Raw genomic sequence first — 26705 nt, forward strand, 5'->3', positions numbered from 1 at the left:
AGACCCTTCTTCAGAAGAAGGGTCTAGGCCCGAAACGTCAGCCTTCCTGCTCCTCTGATGCTGCTTGGCCTGCTGTGTTCATCCAGCTCTACACCTTGTTATCTCAGATTCTCCAGCATCTGCAGTTCCTACTATCTTTGCTAGAATATTGCCATGTATAGAAGGTTTGAGTTATAAAGAAAGGTTGGAGAGGCTGGTATTTCTTTCACTGGACCGTAGGAGATTGATTGGTGATGCAATAAAGTTTATGAAATAATGTGGGGTATAGATAGAGTTATCTTTTCCCTAGGATGGGGGATTTCAAGACTAGGGGGCAGATTTTCAAGGTGAGAGGAGAGAGATTTAAAAAAGACATGAGGGGCAAGTTTTTTACACAAACAGTGGTTCATGTGTGGAATAAGCTTCCTGAGGAAGTGGTGGATGTGGGTACAATTACAATGTTCAAAAGACATTTAGATAAGTACAGGAATAGGAGGGATATGGGCCAGGAGCAGGCAGGTCGGACTAGTTTAATTTGGGATTATGTTCGCCATGGACTGGTTGGACCGAAGGGTCTGTTTCCATGCTGAATGACTCTATAACTCTGAGAGAGATGTTTCTTTTCATCTCTGTCCTGAAGGGAATACCCCTAATTTTAAGACCAGTGGCTGCTAGTTCTAAACTAACCTACAGAGGAAACATCCTTTCTTTGTCCAACTTGTCAAGACCATTCAAGATCTTATACAATTCAGTCAAGACATGGACGAGTTGGATTGAATGATTTGTTTCCATTCTGTGTGACTTTATGACTCTAAGTCACACCTGGCTCTTCTCAGCTCAAGCGGAGAAAGGTCCAGTCTGTCTAATCTATGTGTGAAACCACAAGTGATGGGTGAGATACTAAACTAGTATTTCACATCAGTATTTACTGAGGAGAAAGAAATGGAATGTAGAGAACTTGAAGAAATAAATAGTGATATCTTGAAAAGTGTCCATATTACAGTGGAGGAGGTGCTGGACGTCTTAAAATGCATGAAGGTGGATAAATCCCTGGGACCTGATCAGGTGTATCCCAGAACTTTATGGAAGCTAGGGACAAAATTGCTGAGATATTTGTATCATCGGTAAACATTGGTTAGGTGCCAGAAGACTGGGTGTGGTGCCATTATTTAAGAAAGGTGGTAAGGAAAAGCCAGAGAAATTAGACCGGTGAGCCTGACGTCAATGGTTGGTGAATTGTTGGAGGGGATTCTGAGGACAGGATTTACATGTATTTAGAAAGGTAAGGACTGATTTGGGATATTCAACGTGGCTTTGTGCGTGGGAAATTGTGTCTCACTAACTTGGTTAAGCTTTTTGAAGCAGTGACAAAGAAGTTTGAAGAAGGCAGAGTGGTGGTTGTTGTCCATGTGGACTTTAGCAAGGTATTCGACAAGCTTCTGTGTGGTAGACTGGTAAGCAAGGTTAGATCACATGGAATCCAGGGAGAGCTATCCATTTGGGTACAAAATTGGCTTGAAGGTAGGAGACAGAGGGTGATGGTGGAGGGTTGCTCTTCTGATAGAAGGCCTGTTAATTGTGGTGTGCCGCAAGGATCGGTGAAGGGTTCACTGCTTTGTGTCATTTATATAAATGATTTGAATGTGAATATGGGAGGTGTAGTTTGTATGTTTGCAGATGACACCAAAACTGGTGGTGTAGTGGACTATGAAGGACATTATCTCAGAGTACAATGGGACCATGATCAGATGGGTTGAGGAGTGGTTGATGGAGCTTAATCTAGATCAGTGTGAAGTATTGCATTTTTGGTAAGGCAGTCGGGGCAGGACTTGTACACATAATGGTAGAGTCCTGGGGCGTGTCACTGAACAAGAATCCTTTGGGTGCAGGTTCATAGTTCCTTAAAAATGGAGTCACAGGTAGAAAGGGTAATGAAAAAAGTATTTGGTACACTTGCCTTTATTGGTCAGTGCATTGAGTATAGTTGTGGCTCTACAGGATATTGGTTAGGCCACTTTTGGAGTACTGCAAGCAATTCTGGTTTCTCTGCTATAGGAAAGATATTGTTAAACTTGAAAGGGTTCAGAAAAGATTTATGAGAATGTTGCTCGGGTTAGAGGGTTTGAGCTACAGGGAGAGGCTGAATAAGCTGGGCCTATCTTCCCTGGAGCATCGGAGGCTGAGGGGTAAACTTAGAGGTTTATAAAATCATGACGGGCAACAATAAGGTGAGTAGCCAAAGTCATTTTTCCCCAACTCTGTGCCTCTATGACTCTGTTAACATAAGAGAGCTGCTCGTTCAGCATCCTGTTTTGAATCATGAATGACAAATATAACAGAGCAACAGCTCCCATTTGCTTTGTGTTGACAGTCAGGTTGCCAGTAAATTACAAAAGTTACATTTCCTGTGTACAAATTGGCTAAGAGTTCTATGTACAGCTGGGTTGCTGGTTCTGTATCGTCTGCACAAGTTAGCTCTGATTCCTATCTGTAAAGCATATCCTGGGTCCTGCGTGCAGGCTGATTTTAGGCCCTGTGTGAAAAGTTCACTGGACATTTTTCTTGATGCTTGTCACATTTCTCAAGAATGTTCTGACATGCATTCAGTACTTGTGTAAATGGAGGTATATTTCATGCTGCCAACACTTTCGTCAATCACTTTCGTGATTCATATTTCACATTTTATCCACAGCGTTTCACTGTCGTTCAAATCATCTATGTCGGTGGGTGCACAGACGCAGTGTTGAATTGGTTCTTGGGACACTATGCAGCCATGGCTGCCATCCTATTTGGTATAATAGCACCACAGGTAACATTTGCTTTAATATAGGCTTATTTCATGATAAAGCAAAGGATTATCAGGTCTTTCTGAATTTTGCTTGTCCTTACTAGGCTTGGTGCTTATTCTCTGTGGATACGTATGTAACCCCAACTCCCATGCAGACTCATTTGCTTTAATCCATAAGGGAATGAGCCACTTGTGTTTGCCTCTTACTACCATTCAGCACAAGAAGCAGCTGACTGTTTTTTAATGTTGAAGCAAAGGGTTATTAGCTTGTTAATGTACAAAATAAATCCTGATATGCATGTCATCCTCTTTCTATACAGTGATAAAATGGCTATAACACAGAAAAGGTCATTCGATCCATCGTATCTGTGCTGGCTCTCTGAACAAGCAGGTTACTTAATGCCAATCCCCACCTATGCCCCATAGCCCTGCAAACATTTTCCTTTTCCTGTAATGATCTGATTCTTTCTTGAATTCCATGATTGAACTTGCCTCCATCTCATGCTCAGACAAGCATCCAAGTTACAAACTACCCATGAAAACGATTTTTCCTCATTTTACCCTTTTCTCAGTTACCTTAAATCTATGCCATTTCCTTCTTGATTCCTTGATGAGTGGGAACAGTTGTTCTCTCTTTACTCTATTCAGACCCTTGAATGCCTGTACCAAATCTCCTCTCAATCTTCTCTACAAAGAACAGTCCTCATCTCTGCCAACTACCTGCATGGTTATTCCTGTGAATTTTCATTTCGTCTTCTATAACATGGAATACACTACAGAATTCCATGCTCTGGCTGAGGATGATCTGTTGTTTTAAACAGGCTTGTTGGAACTTGGTTTCTTTTTGTATTCATTCCCCTTCTGATAAAGTCCGTGGTGCTGATGTTTAAGCACTTCAATCAGATTCCCTCTCATCCCTCTAAACTCAAGTGAGTATGGGCCGAATTGAACCAATCTGTCCTCATAGGAGTGCCCTGTCATCCCTGATATCAACCGAGTGAACCTCCACTGTATGTCCTCTATGGCAAGAATATCCCTTCTTGGGTAGGGAGACCAAAATTGCAATACATCAGGTGTGGTTTCACCAAGGTCCAGTATAGCTGCAGTAAGACATCCTTCCTATAGAAGGGTGTTAAACTTGAGAAGGTGCAGAAAAGATTTACAAGGATGTTGCCGGGACTGGAGCGTTGAGTTATAGGGAGAGACTGAATACGCAGGGGATTTTTTCCCTGGAGGGTTGGATGCTCAGTGGTGACCTTATAAGAGGCTTATAAAATCTTGAGAGGCATGGATAAGGTGAGTAGCCAAGGTCTTTTTCCTAGGCTGGGGGAGTCCAAAACTAGAGGCCATAGGTTTAAGGTGAGAAGGGAAAGATTTATAAAGGACCTAAGGGATAACTTTTTCATGCAGAGGGCAGTGCGTGTATGGAATGAGCTGCCAGAGGAAGTGGTTGAAGCGGGTATAATTACAACATTTAAAAGGCATCTGATGGGTATATGAATAGGAAGGGTTTAGGGGGATATGGGCCAAATGCTGGCAAGTGGCACTAAGTCAGATTGGATTATCTGGTCAGCGCGGATCAGTTGGACTGAAAGGTCTGTTTCTGTTCTTTACGAATCTTACTTCTGAACTAAAATTCTGTTGTAGTGAAGGTCAATATTCCAATTGCCTTCCTAATTGATTGCTGTGCCTGCCTGTTTACCTTCATTGTGTACACGGACACCCAGATCCCTTTGTTACATCCACATTTCTCAACATTTAAATAATGCTCTTCCTTTCTGTTTTTCACACCAAAATTGTATAATTTAACATTTTGCCACATTGAACTGCATCTGCCATGTTTGCCCACTTACTCAACTTGTCTAAATCACCTTGAAGCTTCCTTGCATCTTTCACACAACTCTCAATCCTCTTCAGGTTTGTGTCAACAACAAGCTTGCAAATTTTGTATTTGGTGTTCTGATCCAGGTACAGTAATTTAAGTATAAATTTAATTTAAATTTAAAGGGATTCTATGATTCAATGTATTGTAGTGAATAGCTGAGGCCCAAGCACTGATCCTTGCAGTACTCCACTTGTCACAGCCTGCCTCTCTGAAAAAGACCCATGTATTCCCACCCACTGTTTCCTATCTGTCAAAACTCTTGATCCATGCCAATATATTACCCCCTATTCCATGTGCTTTAACTTTGCACATTAACCTTAGCAAAAGCCTTCTGGAAATCACCACGTCTGCTTAGGTTTTCCCCTAATTATTCTCCTCATTACATCTCAAAAAAAGCGCTAGTATATTTGTTGAGCATAAACCCATGCTGGTGTTGTCTAATCCCTTTAATGCTTTTCAAATGTTCTGTCTTTTATAATAGACTATCATTTTTACATTATTCATGTTAGGCTAACTGGTCTGTAATTCTCTTTATTGTTTCGCTCCCTTTTTAAATAGTGAGGTTACACTTGCCAGTCTCTGATATTTAGAAACTGCTCTAGAGTCTATAGAAGTTTGGAAGATTACCACCTATGTATCCAGTATTTCCAAGGACATACCCTTACTACTTTGGGATGTAGATTATCAGAGCCTGGCGATTTAAAAGGTCCCCTCAGAAAATTGACTGTAACATGATAGAATTTAGCATTCAGTTTGAGAGAGAGGAACTTAGGTCAGAAACAACTAAGCTTAAATAAAGATAAATTGGGCAAAGCTGGCTGGAGTGGACTGAGAAGGAGTGTAGCAGCAAAGATGATTGAGGAACAGTGGCAGACTTTCAAGAAAATAGCTCATGGCTCATGGCAAAGACATATGCCAGTGAGGCAGAAGGATCTGTAAAGTGGATAAGCCAATCATGGTTAAAGATAGAAGAAAAACATACAATGTGGCAAAAATTAGTCATAAACCTGAGAATTGGGAAATTTTTAAAATGAGCCAAAGACAACCAACAAAATAATAGAGAAAGTTAAGAAACTATGAGTGTAAACTTGCAGATAATATCAAGATGGACAGAAATAGCTTCATAAATGTATGAAAAGGAAAAGAGAGGCCAAAATGAACATCGACCCCATAGAGAACAAGGCTAGGGAAATAATAATGGCAAACCAGGAATTGACAGAGGGCTTGAATAAGTACATTGCATTAGTCTTCATAGTTGATGTCATTCCAAAGTTACTAAATATCCAAGGGGTGAAAGGAAGAGAGAAAATAAATACAACAACTGTCAATGAGAAAAAAGTGCAAGGGAAATTATTGGGGCTAAAGACTGATAAGGCCCATGGACCTAATGAGATGTATCCGAGGATACGAAAAGAAGTAGCTACAGAGATAGCAGAGGCACTGGTAGTCATCTTTCAGGAATTCTTAGATTCTGGAAAATTCCCAGAAGTTTGGAAAACTGCCGACGTAACACTGCCATTTAAATAGTGAAGGGACCAACAAAGAGGTAACTATAGATTGTTAGCTTAATGTCTATTATTAGGAAAATGGTTGAGTCTATTATAAAGAAAGTAATAGCAGAGCTAATACAAATATGTAAAATGATCGAACAGAGCTTCGTGAAGGAGAAATCATGCCTGACAAATTTACTTGAATTCCTTCAGGAGGTAACAATCAAGATAGATAAAGGGGAAGCAGTGGATATAATATATTTGAACTCTCAGAAGGCATTGATAATACTCATTAAATGAAAATGTTACCCCACCTCCTTTTCTTTGTCTGTCCTTCCTAAATAATGAATACCCCGGGATAACAAGGTGTAGAGCTGGATGAACACCGCAGGCCAAGCAGCATCAGCGGAGCAGGAAAGTTGACGTTTCGGGCCTAGACCCTCCTTCAGAAAATGCAGATTCTCCAGCATCTGCAGTTCCTACTATCTCTGAAACAATACCCCTGGATATTTAGTTCACTTCATTGGTAGCCCTGCAGCCCTGCCTCTCTAATTGCAATTATATCATAACATTTACACTGCTAATTCATTTACCTTTTTACAAATGTTTTCTTAGACTTGTCTTTTTAACTTGTTAGTCATCTTAGCTTTACTTTGCACTTTGGCACCATTTTTTACCATTGATTTTTCTGCCTTCCACTTTTGCTTCTTTCTTTTCTGTCTTTTGTTTTTGTTACTATTCTTCCTCCTCTGTCTCCTTGCTCTGGTTCCCAACTCCTGCCAATGTATTTTAAACACTCCCTGTCTGCAGTAATTATCACACATTAATCCTGAGATTGCTACTTTTCAATATACATTCTAACTCTCTCTTCTGTTTGTAGGATCTCATCCCTTTTTTCACAAACTGATTTTGTTGGTAGCGATATATGCCACGACCTCTAGCTGTTCATCCTCTACTTTCAAAAATTCTCTGCAGCTATTCCAACCATCCATGATAATCCCCACTTCTGACCGTATAATGGAGGGAGGGTCATTGATGAAGCAGCTGAAGATAGTTGGGCCTTGGACGCAACCCTGAGGAACTTCTGCAGTGATGTCTTGGACTGACATGACCGCTTTCCAATAACCACAACCCAGCAGATTCTCATTTACTCTAGTTTTTCTAGATCTCCTTGATGCCAGATGCAGTTAAGTGATGTCAAGGGTGTTCTGTCTCTCATCACATTTGGAGTTCAACTCATTTCTCCATGTTGTAGCCTTTATCCAAACAAGTTCAGGAGTTAAGTTGAACCTAAACTGAGCATTAGTGAGCAGGTTATTCCTTTGCAAGTATGCTGCTTGATAGCACTGTTGGTGATCCTTTTCACCATTTTATTGATAATCGAGGGTAGACTGATGGGACGGCGTTTGGCTGGTTTGAATGTGTCCTGCTTTGTCTTGTGCAAAGGACGTGCCTGGGCAATTTTCCACATTGTTGGGTGGATGCTAGGAATTTAGCTGTAGGTGAATGATTTGCATAGGGGGCATGGCTAGTTCAGAAATGCAGGTCTTCAGTATTATTGTTAAGACTATCAGAGCCCATTGCCTTAGTGATATCCAGTGCGATCAGCTGTTTCTCGCTATCACAAGGCTATTATCTGTGATTCTGGGGCCCTCAGGAGGAAGCCAAGATGTATCATCCACTTGATACTTCTAGCTCAAGATTGTTACACATTCTGTAACCTTGTCTTTTGCACTGATAGGATGAGGGCAGGTCCAGCACGTCCTTGAAGATGATGGTATTTGTGGAGCCTCCACAAGCTCTTTAATTGTCCTCCGCTGTTCACAACTGGATGAGACAGGACCACAAAGCTGAGATATGATCCGCAGGTTGTGCGATTACTTGTTGCTTCTGCTGTTTGCACGCAAGTGGGTCCTGTGTTGTAGCGTCACCAAGTTGACAGCTCATTTTTAGTGCTGCTCTTGGCATGCACACCTCCATGCTCCATTGAACGAGGATTGATTGATAGAAATGGTAGAGTCAGGAATATGCTGAGCTATGAGGGTTACTGATTGGCTGTGATGTTGCTAAAATCTAATTTTGAGTGGCTGGACCTGTTCACAGTCTATCCCATTTAGCACACTGCTAGTGTCACACAACACGACGAAGGGTCTCTTCGTTGTGAAGATGGAACCTAGAATCCACAATAACTGTGCAATGGTGATTCTACAAGTACCGTCATTGATGGATGCAGCTGCAACAAACAGATTGGTAATAACAAGGTCCAAACATCAGCCAGGCAGGGGCTGTAGGTGGTAATCAGCATGAGGTTTCCTTGCCCATGTTTGACCATGAGACTTCATGGGGTCCAGAGTCTGTGTTAAGAACTACCAGGGTAATTCCATCCTATTGTGTATCAGTGTGGCTACCCCTCGTTGCTCTGTCCTGCCTCTAGGGCAGGACACACCCAAGGATGGGTATGTTTGGGACAATGTAAGGTATAATTCAGTGAGAATGACCATGTCAGGCTGTTACTTGTCTGTGGGACAGCTTTCCCAATTTTGTCACAAGCTTCCAGATGTTGGTAAGAAAGACTGTGCATGGTCAAAAGGCATGCCTTTGCTGTCATTATTTCATGTGCCTAGATCAGGACTGGTGGTCCTTCCTGTTTTGTCCTTGTGTTTAGACTTCCTAACAAATGCATGGTTTGCTGGGAATTTCAAAGGGCTGTTGAGAGTCAACCAATTTGCTGTTTGTCTGGAGTTGCACGTAGGCAAGGGAAGAGTGGAAAGTTTTATTCCCTAAAGGACACAGGTGAACCAGATGGGTTTTTGTGATAATCGACAATGTTGCGTGACTAGTTCTGGAAGAGGGCACGTTTTGTTGCAGCTTTTTCTTTTGCACTTGTCATAAGAGTTTGCAAGGAATACCAAAGTAAAGGGAAAAGATTTATATTATACCAAAATTGGAGGTGTAGTGGACAGAGAAGGAGGTTACCTCAGAGTACAATGGGATCTTGATCAGATGGGCCATTGGGCTGAGGAGTGGCAAATGGACTTAAATTTAGACAAATGTGAGGTGCTGCATTTTGGAAAGACAAATCACAGCAGAACTTGCTTTCAGCGGCGGGAGTTGGTGAGGATGTGAGCCAGGGTGCCGTCAGGGAGGTGAGGCTTTTTCTGTATAAAAACTTATCTCCTGCGGCAGCGGCCTTCTTGCTTTCAGTGGCGAGAGTTGGCGAGGACGCGAGCCAGGAAGAGAACTAATATATCCGGGCATTGGCTAAACCCGAAACGCTACACGTGCAGTGTCTCCCACCCATCCTCCTCCTCTACCCAAAAAAAAAAGACTGTGTGGAGGGTTGGTAAGGTAAGGCTTTCTTTTATTCTTCTGGAAATCTAGAGTAGAGGAAATGGAAGCTGGGGCAGTTGCATGCTCCTCTTGCAGGATGTAGGAGGTAAGGGTCACTGCTGGTGTCCCCTCTGACTTCACCTGCAAGATGTGCACCCAACTCCAGCTCCTCAAAAACCGCGTTAGGGAACTGGAGCTGGATGAACTCTGGATCATTCGGGGGGCTGAGGGGGGGATAGAGAGGAGTTATAAGGAGGTGGTCACACCCAAGGTACAGGAAAAAGGTAACTGGGTGACTGTCAGGAGGGGGAAAGGGAGTAGGCAGACAGTGCAGGGAACCCCTGTGGCCGTTCCCCTCAATAATAAGTATACCATTTTGGGTACTGTTGGGGGTGACGACCTACCAGGGGAAGGCCATAGCAGACAGGTCTCTGGCACTGAGCCTGGTCCTGTGACACAGAAGGGAAGGGGGGAGAATAGGAGAGCAGTTGTTGTGGGGGATTCAATAGTAAGAGGCACAGACAGGCGGTTCTGTGGACACGAACGAGACAAACGGATGGTATGTTGCCTCCCGGGTGCCAGGGTCCATGATGTCTCGGATCGTATCTTCAAGATCCTTAAGGGGGAGGGTGAGCAACCAGCAGTCATGGTTCACATCGGTACCAATGACATAGGTAGAAAAAGGATTGAGAATGTGAAAAACAAGTACAGGGAGTTAGGTTGGAAGCTGAAGTCCAGGACAAACAGGGTAGTTATCTCTGGATTACTACCAGTGCCACGTGATAATGAGGTAAGAAATAGGGAGAGAGTGCAGCTAAACACATGGCTACAGGGCTGGTGTAGGAGGGAGGGCTTCCATTATGTGGATAATTGGAGCACATTCTGGGGAAGGTGGGACCTGTACAGGAAGGACGGGTTGCACCTGAACCGGAAGGGTACAAATATCCTGGGAGGGAGGTTTGCTCGAGCTATATGGGATGGTTTAAACTAGATTGGCAGGGGGTGAGGAACCGGATTTGTCATTCAGGGATGAGGTATTCAGCCTTCCAACAGACACAACAGGGAGTGAGGTTGTTAAGAAAGAAATGTGGTGGATGGAGCAAAATTGTGGACACAAGGATGGTTTGAAGTGTGTATATTTCAATGCTAGAAGTATCAGAAATAAGGCAGATGAACTTAGAGCATGGATCAGTACTTGGAACTATGATGTTGTGGCCATTACAGAAACTTGGGTAACTCCGGGACAGGAATGGTTGTTGGAAGTTCCGGGATTTAGATGCTTTAAAAGAAATAGGGAGGGTGGTAGAAGAGGCAGGGGAGTGGCATTGCTAGTCAGGGTTAGTATAGCAGGTACTGAAAGGCAGTTCGAGAATGATATGTCTACAGAGTCAGTCTGGGTTGAGGTCAGGAACAAGAAAGGAGCAGTCGCTTTGTTGGGGTTTTTTTTACAGAACCCCTAATAGTTGCGGAGAAGTGGAGGAGCGGATGGGGAGGCAGATACTGGAAAGGTGCAGAAATCACAGGGTTGTAGTCATGGATGACTTCAACTTTCCAAATATTGAGTGGAAACTTTTTAGTTGTAATAGTTTAGATGGAGCGGATTTTGTCCAGTGCGTTCAGGAAGGATTCCTGTCACAGTATGTAGAACACGAGGAGGAGCCACTTTGGATTTGGTACTTGGTAATGAACCGGGCCAAGTGTTAGACCTGTTGGTAGGAGAGCATTTTGTCAGTAGCGATCATAATTCTGTTACAATAGTCATGGAAAAGGATAGGTACATACAGCAAGGTAAGGTTTATAGTTGGGGGAAGGGTAATTACAATTCTGTTAGGCAAGAACTGGGTAACATAAAATAGGAACAGATGCTGTCAGGGAAGAGCACGATAGAAATGTGGAGATTGTTTAAGGAATGCATACTGTGTGTACTCGATATGTTTGTCCCTAGCAGGCAGGGAAGATGCGGTCGAGTGAGGGAGCCTTGGTTCTCAAGAGAGGTCGAACGACTGGTTAAGAGGCAGAAGGATGCTTATATAAGGTTTAGGAAACCAGGATCGGAAAAGACTGTAGAGGGATACAAGTTAGCCAAAAAGGAGCTGAAGAAAGGGCTTAGGAGAACTATAAGGGGGCATGAGAAAACCTTGGCAGATGGGATCAAGGAAAATTCCAAGGCTTTTTATACATACGTGACGAATAAGAGAACGACCAGTGAAAGAGTAGGGCCGATCAAGGATTGTAAAGGGAATTTGTGCACGGAGCCTAAAGAGGTAGGAGAGGTCCTTAATGAATACTTTTCTTCGGTATTCGCAACTGAGAGGGACCTAGTTGTAGGGGAGGACAGTGTGAAACAGGCTGGTAGGCTAGAGGAGGTCTATGTCAGTAAGGAAGATGTACTAGGAATTTTGAGGAACTTGAAGATAGATAAAACCCTGGGCCTGATGGGATTTATCCAAGGATTCTATGGGAAGTGAGGGAAGAGATTGCAGGGCCTTTGGCGATGATCTTTTCGTCCTCCCTGTCCACGGGTATAGTGCTGGAAGATTGGAGAGTGGCAAATGTCATCCCCTTGGTCAAAAAAGGGAATAGGGATAACTCCAGAAATTACAGGCCAGTTAGTCTTACTTCAGTGGGCAAATTATTGGAAAGGGCTTTGAGAGACAGGGTTTATGACCACTTGGATAGGCACAGTTTGATTCGTGATAGTCAGCATGGATTTGTGAGGAGTAGATAATGCCTCACAAACCTTGTTGAATTCTTTGAAGCGGTGACCAAACACATGGATGAAGGTAGAGCAGTGGATGTGGTATACATGGATTTAAGTAAGGCATTTGATAAGGTTGCCCATGGTAGGCTCTTGCAGAAAGTAAGGAGGCATGGGATAGGGGGAAATGTGGCAGATTGGATTCAGAATTGGCTGACCCTTAGAAGACAAAGGGTGGTAGTGGACGGAAAATATTCAACATGGTGCTCAGTTACGAGTGGTGTACCACAAGGATCAGTTTTGGTCCTCTTCGATTTGTGATTTTTGTAAATGATTTGGATGTCGGAGTGGAAGGGTGGAATAGTAAGTTCGTGGGCGATACGAAGGTGGGTGGAGATGTGGATAGGGCTGTTCTAGGTTACAAAGGGACATTGATAGGATGCGAAGCTGGACTGAGAAGTGGCAGAATGGAGTTTAACCCTGAAAAGTGTGAGGTGATTCATTTTGGAAGGACAGATTTGAATGCAGAATACTGGGTTAACGGAAAGTTTCTTGGCAGTGTGAAGGAGCAGAGGGATCTTGGGGTTCATGTCCACAGTTCCCTGAAAGCTGCCACCCAGGTGGACAGAGTTGTTAAGAAGGCGTATGTTGTGTTAGCTTTCAGTAGTAGAGAGATTGAGTTCAAGAAGTTAGGCTCCAGCTATACAAAAGCCTGGTTCGGCCACATCTGGAGTATTGTGTCCAGCTCTGGTTGCCTCATTACAAGAAATATGTGGAAATGTTGGAAAAGGTGCAGAGGAGATTTACCAGCATGTTGCCTGGAATAAAGGGAAGGTCTTACGAGGAAAGGTTGAGAGAGCTTGGGCTTTTCTCTTTAGAACGACAAAGGATGAGAGGTGACTTGATACAGGTGTACAAAATGATCACAGGTATAGATAGAGTGGATAGCCAGAGACTTTTTCCTAAGGTGGAGGTAGCTATTACAAGGGGGCATAGTTTTAAAGTGAGTGGAGGTAGATATAGGGGAGATGTCAGACGTAAGTTCTTTACTCAGAGTGGTAGGGGCTTGGATTGCATTGCCGGAACGGGTAGTGGAGTCGGCCTCATTAGGGGCATTTACGCGGCTATTAGATAGGCATATGGATGATAGTATAAGGTAGGGGTGGAGGTTAGATAAACCTTAGGTTTAGGGTAAAAGTTCAGCACAACATCGTGGGCCAAAGGGCCTGTATTGTGCTGTACTGTTCTATGTTCTGTGTTCTAGAACTTATACACTTAATGATAAGGACCTGGGGTGTGTTGCTGAACAAAGAGACCTTGGAGTGCAGGTTCATAGTTCCTTGGAAGTGGAGTCACAGGTAACTGTAGCTTCCAGCATCTGCAGGTCTAATTGTTTCCAAATAGTGAAAAAGGCATTTGGTATGTTTGTTTTTATTGGTCAGTGCATTGAGTAAAGGAGTTGTGAGGTCATGTTGTGGCTATGCCAGATATTGGTTAGGCCACTTTTGGAATATTGTGTACATTTCAGGTTTCCCTGCTCTAGGAAGGATGTTGTGAAACTTGAAAGGGTTCAGCAAAGATTTACACAGATGTTGCCAGAGTTGGAGGGTTTGAGCTGCAGGGAATATTGAATAGGCTGGGTCTGTTTTCTCTGCAACTTTGGAGGCTAAGGGGTGATCTTACAGAGTTTTATAAAATCATGAGGGGCATCGTTAGGGTAAATAGACAAGATCTTTTCCGTGGGGTGGGGGAGTCCAAAACTAGAGGGCATAGGTTAAAGGTGAGGCAGTAAATTTGAAAGAGACCTAAGGCACAACTTTTTCATGCAGAGGGTGGTGTGTGTATAGAACGAGTTGCCATGGGAAGCAGTGGAGGCTGGTACAATTACAATATTTAAAAGGCATCCGGATGGGTATATGAATAAGAAAGGTTTAGAGGAATATGAGCCAAATGGTGGCATATTGGGCTAGATTTATCTAGATATCTGGTTGGCATGGATGAGTTGGACCAAAGGGTCTGTTTCTGTGCTGTATGTCTCTGACTCTTCTATGGAGGACGCATCAGTTAGTAATGACCTACTGTTATGGGAAGGCGATGGCATAGTGGTTTGTCACTGTACCAATAATCCACACAATTCTCAGGGGACCTGGATTTGAATCCTGCCACGACAAATAGTGGAATAAGCATCTAATGACTACAGTTGATTGTTGTAAAAGCCCATCTGGTTCACTAATGTCCTTTAAGAAAGGAAACTGGCATTTTTCCCTCGCCTGGCCCACATGTTTCTCTAAGTTCACAGAAAAGTGGTTGGGCTCTTAACTGCATTGTGAACTAACCCAGCAAGCCACGCAGCTTTCAAAAACCATTAAAAAGGCTGAAAAGAACAAAACTGGATTCTCACTTTGACCTAGACACTGGAAGTACAGCCTTGTCAATCTGTAATGAACGCCTTATTAATATTGGAGGTTTGTGCCAAAATAAGGACAGCTGTGCTATCGGCTAGTCGTGTTGTATGTAAGGTACAAATGCATCACTTTAACTGACACCACCATAACTGTCCCTTAGTATGTCTTATCCCACAGACAGGACAAACCTAGCTGTAGCAGTAGCGGCAGCAGAGATACATTCGGGAAAGAGTTGCACTGGGAGTCCTGAAATTGACTCTAGGTCTTATGTAGTCTCATGGCACCAACTCAAACATAGGCAAGGAAACCTCCTGCTGATTACAACACACTGCCCCTACCCTTCGTTTAGCTGATGAATCTGTACTCCATCATCTTGGACACCATTTGGAGGAAGCACTGAGATTAGCAAGGACCCAAATTGCTCCCTGGGTGAGGACTTCAATGTTCATTATAAATAGTGGTTTGGCAGCTTCACTACTAACTGAGCCGTTTGAGTTCTAAAGGACATTGCTGCTAGACTGGATCTGAGGCAGGTATTGAGGGAACCAAGGGGAAAAAACATACTTGACCTCAACCTATCCAAGCTGCCTGCCATAATGCAGTTGTCCATGACAGTAATGCCAGGAGTGACCATCACACAGTCCTCACGTAAATGAAGTCTTCTCTTCACATTGAGGAAGCCCTCCGTTGTGCTGTGAGGCACGATCGCTTTGCAAAGTGAGACTTGGTAGTAATGAGGCACTGCGCAGCAGCCAAGTTGTACTGAACATAATCCGCAACATTATTGCCCACTATATTATCCATTCTACCATTACCATCAAGCCAGGAGATCAGCCCTTGCTCAATGAGAGTACAGGTGAGTATGACAGAAGTAACAGCATGTAGACCTAAAAATGAGGTGTCAACCTGGTGAAGTTACAACACCGGGCTTCTTGCCTGCCAAATAACATAAGTAGCAAGCGATAGATGAAGCTAAGCAGTCCCCCGACCAATGGATCTAATCTAAGCTCTGCAGTCCTACTACATTCAGTCATGAATGGCAGTGGACAATTAATCAACTCACTAGAGAAGGAGGCTTCAAAAATATCCCTATCCTCAATGATCTGTGCCATTCTGTGCAAAAGAGGAGACTGAAGTATTTGTAACAAGAAGAGCCAAATGGATGATTCATTGTCGCCCCTTCCAGAGGTCCCCAGTGCCTAAGATGCCAGTCTTCACCCAACTTGTTTCACTCAATGTGCTATTATGAAACAGCTGAAGGCACTGAATTCTGCACTGGCTATGGGCCCTCAAAATATTGCCATAGTAGTATTGAAGAAGTGCTACTGAAAGTGGTGCATCCTTAGCCAGCTGTGGCAGTACAGCTACAACATTGACATCTACCTGACAGTGTGAATATTGCCAAGGTATGCCTCTTACATAAGCAGGACAAATCCAACGTAACTAATTAATTACCTGACCCATCAATCTACTCCTGATCATTAGTAAAGTGGTAGAAGGGGTCATCAACAATGCTACCGAGCAGCATTTGCTTAGCAACAGCCAGCATTGTTTGGGTTCCTCCAGAACTACTCAACTAGTGACCTCATTACAGCCTTAATTCAAATGTGGACTAAAGAGCTGAGCTTGAGGTGAAAGGGTTTGCCTTTGACATCAAAGCTGCATTTGACCAAGTGTAGAATTAAGGGGCCCAAGCAAAATTAGACTCAGTGAGAATCAGAGAAAAAACTCTTTGCTGGCTGGAGTCATACCTCACAAAGGAAATTTTTTATGGTTTTTGGAGGTCGAGCATCTCAGTTCCAGGAGCTCCTTGGGATTTTTTTTCAATAAACCACCACCAAGTCCCCAGTGTTTCTAGAGTTCCTCAGGGTAGGTATTTTCTATCCAACTCGTTCAAGGATGTTCTGTCTCACATTTGGAGCAGGTGAGTCCTGACCCAGGCCTCCTATCTCAGAGGCAGAGCCACTACCACCGCACCACAAGAGCCCTTAGTTCCTTAGGGTGGTGTCCTAGGCCCAACCATCTTCTGCTTCATCAATGACCTTCCCTCCATCATAAGGTCAGAAGTGGGGATGTTCGTTGATGATTGCACAATGATCAGCACCAATCAAGACTTCTAAGATGATGAAGCAGTCCAAATCCATAGGCACCAAGACTTGGACAACATTCAGGCTTAGGCTCACAAGTGGCAAGTAACATTCATGATACACAGGTGCCAGACGATGACCACCTCCAACAAAACAGAAGCTTTCCGTCGCCCCAACCCATACATACCCTCACATACTCTTTACATGCAATGGTATTCCCCCATTATCAACATCTTGGAGATTAGTATTGACCAGAAAATGACTAAGCTAGCCATATATATATACACTGTGTGTACAAGAGCAAGTCAGAGGCTTGGAATCCTGCAGTGAATAACTCGTGTCCTGACTCCCCAAAGCCTGTCTGGCATCTACAAGGTGCAGGTCAGGAGCGTGATGTAATACTGTCCAATTACCTGGATAAGTGAAGCACCAGCGATACACAAGAAGCATGGCACCAACCAGGACACAGCAAACCACTTGATTGGTACCATATCATATTCAATCTCTCCACCACAAATGTACTGTAATGGCAGTGTGTACCAACTATTATGAGGTGGCGATGGCCTAGATATGATCACTAAATTCATCCAGAGACTAATGTTCTGGGGACCCAGTATGAATACCATCTTGGCAGATGGTAAAATTTGAATTCAGTAGAAATGTGGAATTAAGGGTCTGATGATGACCATAAAGCTATTGCCAATTATTAGTAAAAACCCATCTGGTTCACTAATGCCCTGTAGGGAAGGCAACTACCGTCCTTATGTAGTCTGACCTTCATGTGACTCCAGACCCACCAGCAATGTGGCTGACTCTTAACTGACTTCTGAACAATTAGGAATGGGACATAATAGGAGGTATGGTTAGTAGGTTTGCAGATGTCACCAAAATTGGAGGAGTAGTGGATGAGCAAAGAACGTTACCTCAGAATACAACAGGTCCTTGACCAGATGGGCAGAAGAGTGGCAGATGGAGTTTAATTTAGATAAATGTGAGGTGCTGCATTTTGGAAAGGCAACTCACATGAAGACTTATACACTTAATGCTAAGGTTGCTGAACAAAGAGACCTTGGAGTATAGGTTCATAGTTCTTCGAAAGCGGAGTCCAAGGTAGGCAGGATAGTGAAGAAGGCATTTGATACGTTTGCTTTTATTGGTCTGTGCGTTGAGTATAGGAGTTGGGAGGTCATGTTGTGGCTGTACAGGATATTTGTTAGGCCACTTTTGAAGTATTGTGTGCAATTCTGGTTTCCCTGCTACAGGAGGGATGTTGTGAAACTTGAAAGGGTTCAGAAAAGATTTACAAGGATGTTGCCAGGGCTGGAGGGCTTGAGCGATAGGGGGATGCTGAATAGGTTGGGGCTGTTTTCCCTGGAGTGTTGGAGGCTGACGGGTGACCTTGTACAGAGAATTTAAAATAATAAGGGGCATGGATAGGGTGAATAGCCAAGGTCTTTTCCCCGGAGTGTGGGGGTCCAGTACTAGAGGTCATAGGTTTAAAATGAGAGGGAAAAGATTTAAAAGGGACCTAAGGGACAACTTTTTCACAGAGGCTGGTGCGTGTATGGAATCAGCTGCCAGAGGACATGGTATAGGCTGGTACAATAACGACGATTAAAAGGTTTCTGAGTGGATGTACGAATAGGAAGAGTTTAGAGGGATATAGGCCAAGTGCTGGCAAATGGGATTCGATTAATTTAGGACATCTGGTCGGCATAGATGAGTTGGACTGAAGGATCTGTTTCCGTGCTGTACAACTTCGACTCTATGAGTATAAATGTTGGCCTCGTCAGCATGGCCCACATTCCATGAATGAATAAAAAAGCTTCAATGAACTGTCTTTTATCAGTATTCAAGTTCTGTTCTATCAAATGGCTAATGATTACATGGCCACTGTTAGGCTAAAAGTAATCCCAGATTATACTGAATTTGAATTTCAGATCTGTCAAGTTGGGTTTTGAACCATGTTCCCCGAACATTAGCCTGGGCCTAATTTTGTGTAATACTTCCAAACTGCACCCTGCTCTCCCCCAAGCCAGAAAAAAATTTAGAATGAAAAATCTCCATCTCATCACTAATCTACTCTCCTTTAATGCCTCTGCTGATAAAATCTCTGGTCTTGCTGTCTCCAGGTCTCTCACTGAAGCCGCTCCTCCTTTGTAAAACATCAAACAACAATACAGTCCTCATTACACTGAAATTCCTAACTTAAATTTCCAGAGTTAAGTACTCTGGATGTACTCACTCAAGCCCACATGCTACCTACTTAGTTAAAATGAGTTTCTTAACAAACACAGTTTTGATTTTAAACAGAGACTGGGAGATAGATGGGTTGATGAGTAATTCTTGCTCATGAGAATTGCTACTCATCTCAGCAGTGTAGTGTTAGTACTCAAATTCTCCTTCGATTTGAATGCTTGCAATAGTTCTGCTTTACGAGTGCAGATTGTATATCAGGACATGCGTAGGACAGGCTTTTTTTGAATTATACTTTTGATATAATGTTTACCAAGACAAATGTAATAATAAAAGCACCATCAAATGTTTGTCTTGTGCATTTTTGAAAACTGTTGAGACTGAAGCAGGAGTAAAATCTGAGTATGTGAATTATTGGATTTTATTATTGCAGTAATAGATAAGCATGGTTTTTCACAGTCAAAACTACACAATGCTGCTGATGTGAAGTCTCATCTGAAAAGCTAGCTGAAGACAGAGCCAGGCTGTATGTTTCCTGTAGTTCCTCTGTTTCTGCTTTTAAATGTTTGCTGTAAAATTGAGAGTTGTTGATGTCAACTGTTAAGAGAAACCAGGGAGGATGGAGGCCTGAGTGGGGGACTTTAGTCACTTTCTGCAGACTTTCTCAATTTGATTCCATGTGTCTGCGTCCCATCTGAAAGATGTAGTTGCTGGGTTACTGACAAAGTAATTCAAAAGTCTAGATGAATGACCCGGGGACATTTAAATCATAAAGACTGTGTGTCTTTTTATTTTTCTGTATTTTTAACCATGGACTGAAATGATATGTTTTAATATCAAGGATTGCTATGGGATTGTCACATGTTTTGACAGTAAGTAACCATTGTAAAGAGTTGTTGGTTCCAACACTAGTTGAAGTCTAGCTTTCAGACAAGCTGTAGCTGATGGGTTGTGTACAAATTATTGCACATTTGTGTTATGTGTAAATTACCACAAACTACCTTTAATTCAGCTAATTATTAAGAATCTCTCCATCAAATACTGAAACAATTACTTAAACTTTAGTGCACGTAGCAGCCAAAATAAGATCCCTCAAGTAAGCAAGTTAAGCCTCACAACCAACCTTAGCTATTACCTGATTGTTGGAATTTAGCTACAATTCCAAGCAACAGTGTCTGTCTCTGGATGTTCAGGTCATTGTGCAATGTTGTTCTCCGGCGTTCTGCTACTAAAGAATCCTGGAGTTGAAATCTTATAGTATTTTCATCCACAATATTGACTACTCTGGAGCTATCAAATCTGTAGCTTGCCGCTTCATCAGAGGTTGCTTCCCTGTTATTTATTACATTTGGCATTGACTGTCTGTTTGAAGACAAAGCTTTCCCGCAATAAATTCCTTAAGTTCTTCTAGAGGGCAATCGCCTGTCCTTCTGGCATAAAACAGCCAGTTATCAAGTAGATGAATAAAACCGTTTTGATAATGTAGCTTTGACTCCTTTTCCCAGGCATGGCAAATTGCTTTCAGCTCCTGCATAACCGTTTGTCCTTGTCTCTTAACAGTTTATTCCAGACAGAGCTATGGCTGATTCTTTCAATCCATGAACAGTTAAAGTTCTGCAGTTTACAGTATCACATTTGGTTGGCAGCAACTAGCTTATTGGTCTGCGATAGAGTGAAAAGTTATCGATAACAAAGGCCTTTTGCCTGCCAACAACTACGTGGTTCTCAACTAGCTAAACAGCTTAAGGCTGTGACCAAGATAGTGAGAAGCCAACAGATCCTCACCAGCTCAGGAGTTCTCTCCGTTCTCTGCAAGAAAAGCCGCTTCTAAGCTTGAATAAACCAATTTATTCTTTTCCAATTGCTGTAAGCTGTGACTTTTAACTAATAATTCAGAGACCTTTTTATAAGTGTGAACCAGCCACTTTGTGCCTCTGGCAAACCAGTGAAAATATCTGGAAAATATCTGATCAGCACAGGAATTGTCTTAGCAAATCCTGTGAACAGAGACTGCTGCAGTGCTTTCCCAGTTTTCCCTCTGTTTATAACCCCTTTGCTATTTTTTTTCCTGTCTGTGTGTAAGGGGGCAGTTTATAAAGGGATTAGAATTGTAACCAGTAGAGTTATATACTGACAGTTCACTTGTAGTTAGAATCTAGTTACTTGATCTAAATGGAGATTCTTGTTAGATACAGAAACCTAGTCCTTGCTTTCTGTCAATCTTAGCTTAAAAAGACAAAAATTGGGGAATACTGCATACTTCTTGAAATCTTCCAACTTTTGTGATGTCTCCAGGAATAAAGAGGCTTGATTTCCAGTGGCTACCCCAGTGAGGTATGACAAAAACTCACCATGTTATTGAGGCATTCACATTCAATCAGTTAAATAAATCTAGAATAAAAAGCAAGTATGGGATAGGTGTTAATGAAGCAGGATGGCCATAAAAAAATATGGTTCAGTATCATCCTTCATGGACAAAGTCTGCTGTCCTTAGCTAGACTTCCATACAATCTCATTCCCCTCCCCTCAGTTACTCTTATTCTACCACAGATACTCCCATACTCCTATTCCCTTCCCCTCAATCACTCCTTTACTCTCACTCCCCTCCCCCCGGATACTCCTACACTCCCATTATCCACCTTTATACTCCATACTTCCATTCCCCACACCTCAGATTCTCCCACACTCGGGTATTCTTGACCATTCAAACATCTCCACCCTTAGGTACTCTTACATTCCAACCTCGGATATGCCTGCATTCCTAATGCTGTTCCAACTCCCCTCAGAAATATTTACCCTCCCATTTCCTTTTTTTTAAAAAGGGGATGTGGCCATCACTGGTTGGCCAACGTTTATTGCTCGTCCCTAGTTGCCCTCGAGAAAGTAGTGGGAAGCTGCCTTCTTGAACCCCAGCAGCCCACCTGCCATTGGTTGACCAACAATGCCATTAAGAAGGTAATTCCAGGATTTTGACCCAGCTACAGAGAAGGGACGGCGATATATTTCCAAGTCAGGATGATGAGTGGCTTGGGGGGGAACTTGCAGGTGATGGTGTTGCCATATATTTGCAGCCCTTGACCTTCTACATGGAAGTAATCATGGATTTGGAAGATGTTGTCTGAAGATCTTTGAATTACTGCAGTGCACCTTGTAGATAGTGCACACAGCTGCTATTCAGCGTCAGTGGTGGAGGAAGTGGATGCTTGTAGATGTAATGCCAATCAAGCAGGCTGCTTTGTCCTGAATGGTTTCAGGCTTCTTGAGTGTTGTTGGAGCTGCAGTCATCCAGGCAACTGGGGAGTATTCCATCAAACTCTTGACTTGTGCCTTGTAGGTGGTGGACAGGCTCTGGGGAGTCAGGAGGAAAGTTACTCGCTGCAGTATTCCTGGCTTCTGACCTGCTTTTGTAGCCGTCACGTTTATGTGATGAGTCCAGCTGAGTTTCTGATCAATGATAACCCCCAGGATGTTGATAATGGGATTCAGTGATGGTAACACCATTGAATGTCAAGGGGCAGTGATTAGATTGCCTGATATAGGCGATGGTCATAGACTGGCATTTACTTGCCACTTGTCAGCCCAAGCCTGGATATTGTCAAATCTTGTTGCATTTGAACATGGACTGCTTTAGTATCTGAGGAGACGCGATTGGTGCTAAACATTATGCAATCATCCCGACTTCTGACCTAACAATGGAGGGAAGGTCATTGATGAAGCAGCTGAAGATGGTTAGGCCTAGGACACTACCCTGAGGAACTCCTGCAGAGTTGTCTTGGGCTGAGATGACTGACCTGAAACAACCTTGACCACCTTCCTAAGTCGGGTGTGACTCCAACCACTGGACAATTTACCCCCTGAAACCCATTGATTCTAGTTTTGCTAGCACTCCTTGATTGCATGTTCAGTCAAAAACAGCCTTGATGTCAAGGGCTGTCACTCTCACCTCACCTCTGGAATTCAGGTCTTTGGTCCATGTTTGAACCATAATAGCAATGAACACGGGAGCTGAGCAGCCCTGGTGTCACTGAGCAGGTTATTGCTGAGAAGGTGCTGCTTGATAGCACTGTTGATGACACCTTCCATCATTTTACTGATAATCGATCAATGAGGTCAAGTATGTTTTTCCCTCTTGTTGGTTCCCTCACCACCTACCACAGACCCAGTCTAGCAGCTATGTCCTTTAGGACCTGACCAGCTTGATCAGTGGTACTGCTGCTGAGCCACTGTTTGTGGTGGCCGTTGAAATCCCCTACCCAGAGTACATTTTGCGCCCTTGCCATCCTCAGTACTTCCTCTCAGCATTGTTCAATACGGAGGAATACTGATTCACCAGCATCCATTCCTGCTCCCAATCAGTTATTCTTGCACTGTGACTCTCATTACTCCCCTCAGATATTTTTACCCTTTTGCTCCCCTTCTCTGCCTGTTCTCCCAGGCCAGGGCCCTTTCCAGGCTAGCAACAGAAGGAAGAATGGGATGACAGTGGACCCATTGCCATTTTGTTTCTTTTCAATGTTTTGCATTTAATACGTTTCAGATTATTGCATGGGATGTGGGTGTTGCAGAGAAAGCCAGCATTTGTTTCCTATTCCTAATTCCCATTTCAGAAGGCATTTTTCTGGGTCTGGGGTCACATTGCCAGAACAAGTAAGGATGGCTGATTTCCTTCACTAAAGGATATTAATGAACCAGAAGGTTTCCATAACAATGGTCACCTTTACTGAGACTAGATTTTAATTCCAGATTTATTCATTGCATTTGAATGGTGGGATTTAAACCCATGTTCCCAGAGCATTAGCTTCGTCCTCTTGATTGCTAGACCAGTGATATTACCCATATATTACTATCTCCCCAAACAAAAAGAAACTAAATTTTTGAACCTGCACCTACAGTAATGTGCTGATATACTGTGATGCAATCACAAAGTGTTATCATCCCCGAACTAGGAAACAAATGCATATATTCATCATGTAACCATTAAATTTGAACATTCACTGAAGGCAGTCATTGCCAACAAGCTTACAGATGATGTATTCTTAGTGACAAGCTAATGTCTAGTTATTACTAACACAAAGGAATGGTCAGCTTTTAATTTTACATTTGTTGTGCACAAAGGTTGTGCAATGGGTTCAGTATCTGTACTCTAAATGGCCTATAGGCTTATTAATAGTGTAAGATAGTGCCGACACGGTGACTCTTTGTGCGCTGTCTACAGCAGATCTTAGTCTCACATTTCTTATAACCGTTCTGCACTTTTAAACCTCAATTCTAAGTCAGTAAAAATTACTATATCCTTGTATGTTATGGTCTGCCTGTACTGCTTGCAAAACATAACTTTTCACTGTACTTAGTACATGTGACAACAATAAATCAAATCAAATCAAATCAAATCAATAAACATAGGGTGGGACAAGGAGTAAAAAACAGTATACGTATAAATTCAACAACTGTCATTGGCAGCATAGAAACAATGTCAAATGGTTTATAGTTTCCATTATGTTAGGTATTTGTTCTACTGAGAATTAATATCTGTTAACAAACTATATTTAAACAGGAGTTAAACAAGTACACTGTTTTCATTTTCTGAGCTTCCAGTGTTGCTTCTTTGAGCATACTAACTTGCTCCTCTGACTTATTAATCCTCTCTTGCATAACTTTAGGAGATAATAGTCTCTTTTGTATGGGATAGCATTCCTGCTGCCAGAAACTTGCTATCATTTTGGAGGTAAAACTCTTCTGTAAGAACTCTCAGGACCCAAATTCTTTTTGATCTCAGGAACTGGATTGTTATAAGCATCAGGAATTGATGCTCACGAACACAGTGGCCAAGAAAATGACCTCGAGACTTTGATTTCCTAAGGATTTCTAGTCACAAATGGAAATGAGACAACTGGTTGGACTTCTATCCTCCCTGTGCGGTAGATGGTCATTTCTTAAAATCTAGATTTTTGTAAATGCTACCAAAGTGATGCACTGCTTTGTTTGGGTCTAGATAAACTTCTGTTCTTTTCAAAATTGTTGGAAGAAAATGTGGGAGACTTTTTAAAAGATTGAAGTTTATTTTATGCTTTTTTAAAAGCATGTAAATTGTGTAGATGGGAGAGAATAAGATTACCTCAGAATCATAGAATCCCTACAGTGTGGAAACAGGCCCTTCAGCCCAACAAGTCCACACCCACCCACAGAGCATCCCATGCAGACCCGTCCCCCTATAACCCACCTAATCTACACATCCCTGAACACTAGGGGCAATTTAGCATGGTCAATCCACCTAGCCTGCACATCTTTGGACTGTGGGAGGAAACCGGAGCACCTGGAAGAAACCCACGCAGACGCGGGGAAAATGTGCAAACTCCAAACTGACAGCTGTCCGAGGGTGGAATTGAACATGGGTCCCTGGCACTGTGAGGCAGCAATGCTGACCACTGAGCCACTGTGCCGCCCCTGTTGCAGTATTTGTCTCGTGTTCTTTAAAGTTCCGGAAACATACCAGCTGGGAGATAGAGACAGCTCTCCTCAAACTTATTTTCTTAAAAAAACTAAAATAAAAGATAGCCTGCAATCAATTATTTCGATAGAATTATTTTAACTACTGAGACAATTGAGACCAAGAAAGTCAGAATATCTTTCTCATTATTAACGTTATTTACTGTTAAAACACAAGTTGCATTTGAATGTAAGTAAAGTGTCTGAGGAAATTATGGGTGGGGTGGGGTGAGGTATGATTGGTGAGCTAAATGAGCAAAGAGTTAGGTAAATGCAACGTGGGGGACAGGATACAAACCTTGAGGAAAGAGGATGAGGATAGGTTTGAGAATAAGACACTGAAAGAATGGGAATGAGTAGCATAATAGGAGCGAGGAGATTTGGAAACAGCTTTCCTGCAGGACAGCACATTCCATATCACAACGCATTTTATTAAATGTAAATATTCTTGCTACCAACACTGCTGTCATTGAAAACAGTTTCTCATTTACTGTGTCAAAGCCTTTGTGTTTTTTGCAGACACCAATTAAATCTGTCCTTAATCTTCTATATCCTTAGTGTCTCTACTTAACTGAAGTCCCACATCCCGAACACAATTATAGGAAATCTCCTCTCCTCTCCTCTCCTCTCTCTCTCTCTGGTCTCAATTTCCTTTAAAGTATGGTGTTCAGAATTCAAAGCAGTGTCAAGTAGATCAGGATCACAGTGGGATCACTGATCAACAGAGACTGGGTATGAAGGTGAAGGAGCAGATGAAAGATTTAAAAAGCACCCAAGTGATTGTGGACAGATCAGTGCTCAAAAGAAATGGGGGCAGTGGACAAAATTGCTCCTGAAAAGCAACAGAATGCCTAGGTGTATTCAATCATGGGACAACCAATCAGTGACATCTTGTTTTCATCCAAATCAATATGGAAAAAAATTAACAGGCACTGGCCAAATGTGGATCAGTTGAGGAAAGCCAGCATGGATATGTTAGGGGCAAATCATGCTTTAGCTAATTTGCATCAGTTTTTTGAAGAAACTGGTAGATAAGGATAATATGGTTGATGCTGTGTATGTGAACTTGTCAGCAAAGTTAGTGCTCATGGAATAAAAGGGACAATGGATACAAAATTGGCTGGGTGTCAGCAAACAGTAGTGGTGAACATTTCTATTTTAGACTGGAGGAAGGTTTATTGTGGAGCACCCCAGAAGTTGCTGTCAGAACACACACTCTCTCCTTGATACCTATTAACGATCTAGACATGGGTGTCCAGGGCCAAATAACAGAATGGTTGAACTGTTTTGTTGCTAATCTAGACCTGAGTGTAAAGGACATGAATTCAAACATTGTGGATGACACAAAAGTTGAAAATGTA

General features: G+C 42.6%; 1 protein-coding gene across 3 annotated transcripts in view; it reads left to right on the top strand.

Moving 5' to 3' along the window:
- The window catches only part of tspan15 (tetraspanin 15), a 121628-nt gene that overhangs the window by 87714 nt on the left and 7209 nt on the right, over positions 1-26705 (top strand). For 2 of the 3 annotated variants that reach the window (XM_048609037.1, XM_048609036.1), the window contains exon 7: positions 2672-2788. In XM_048609037.1, the coding sequence (XP_048464994.1) occupies positions 2672-2788 (117 nt within the window). Of the gene's footprint in view, positions 1-2671; positions 2789-7883; positions 7986-26705 lie in introns of those variants that run through there. The other variant, XM_048609038.1, reaches the window with a different exon arrangement.

This window comes from Rhincodon typus, chromosome 20 (genome assembly GCF_021869965.1).
Source record: "Rhincodon typus isolate 14 chromosome 20, sRhiTyp1.1, whole genome shotgun sequence".
NCBI classification, from domain to species: domain Eukaryota; kingdom Metazoa; phylum Chordata; class Chondrichthyes; order Orectolobiformes; family Rhincodontidae; genus Rhincodon; species Rhincodon typus.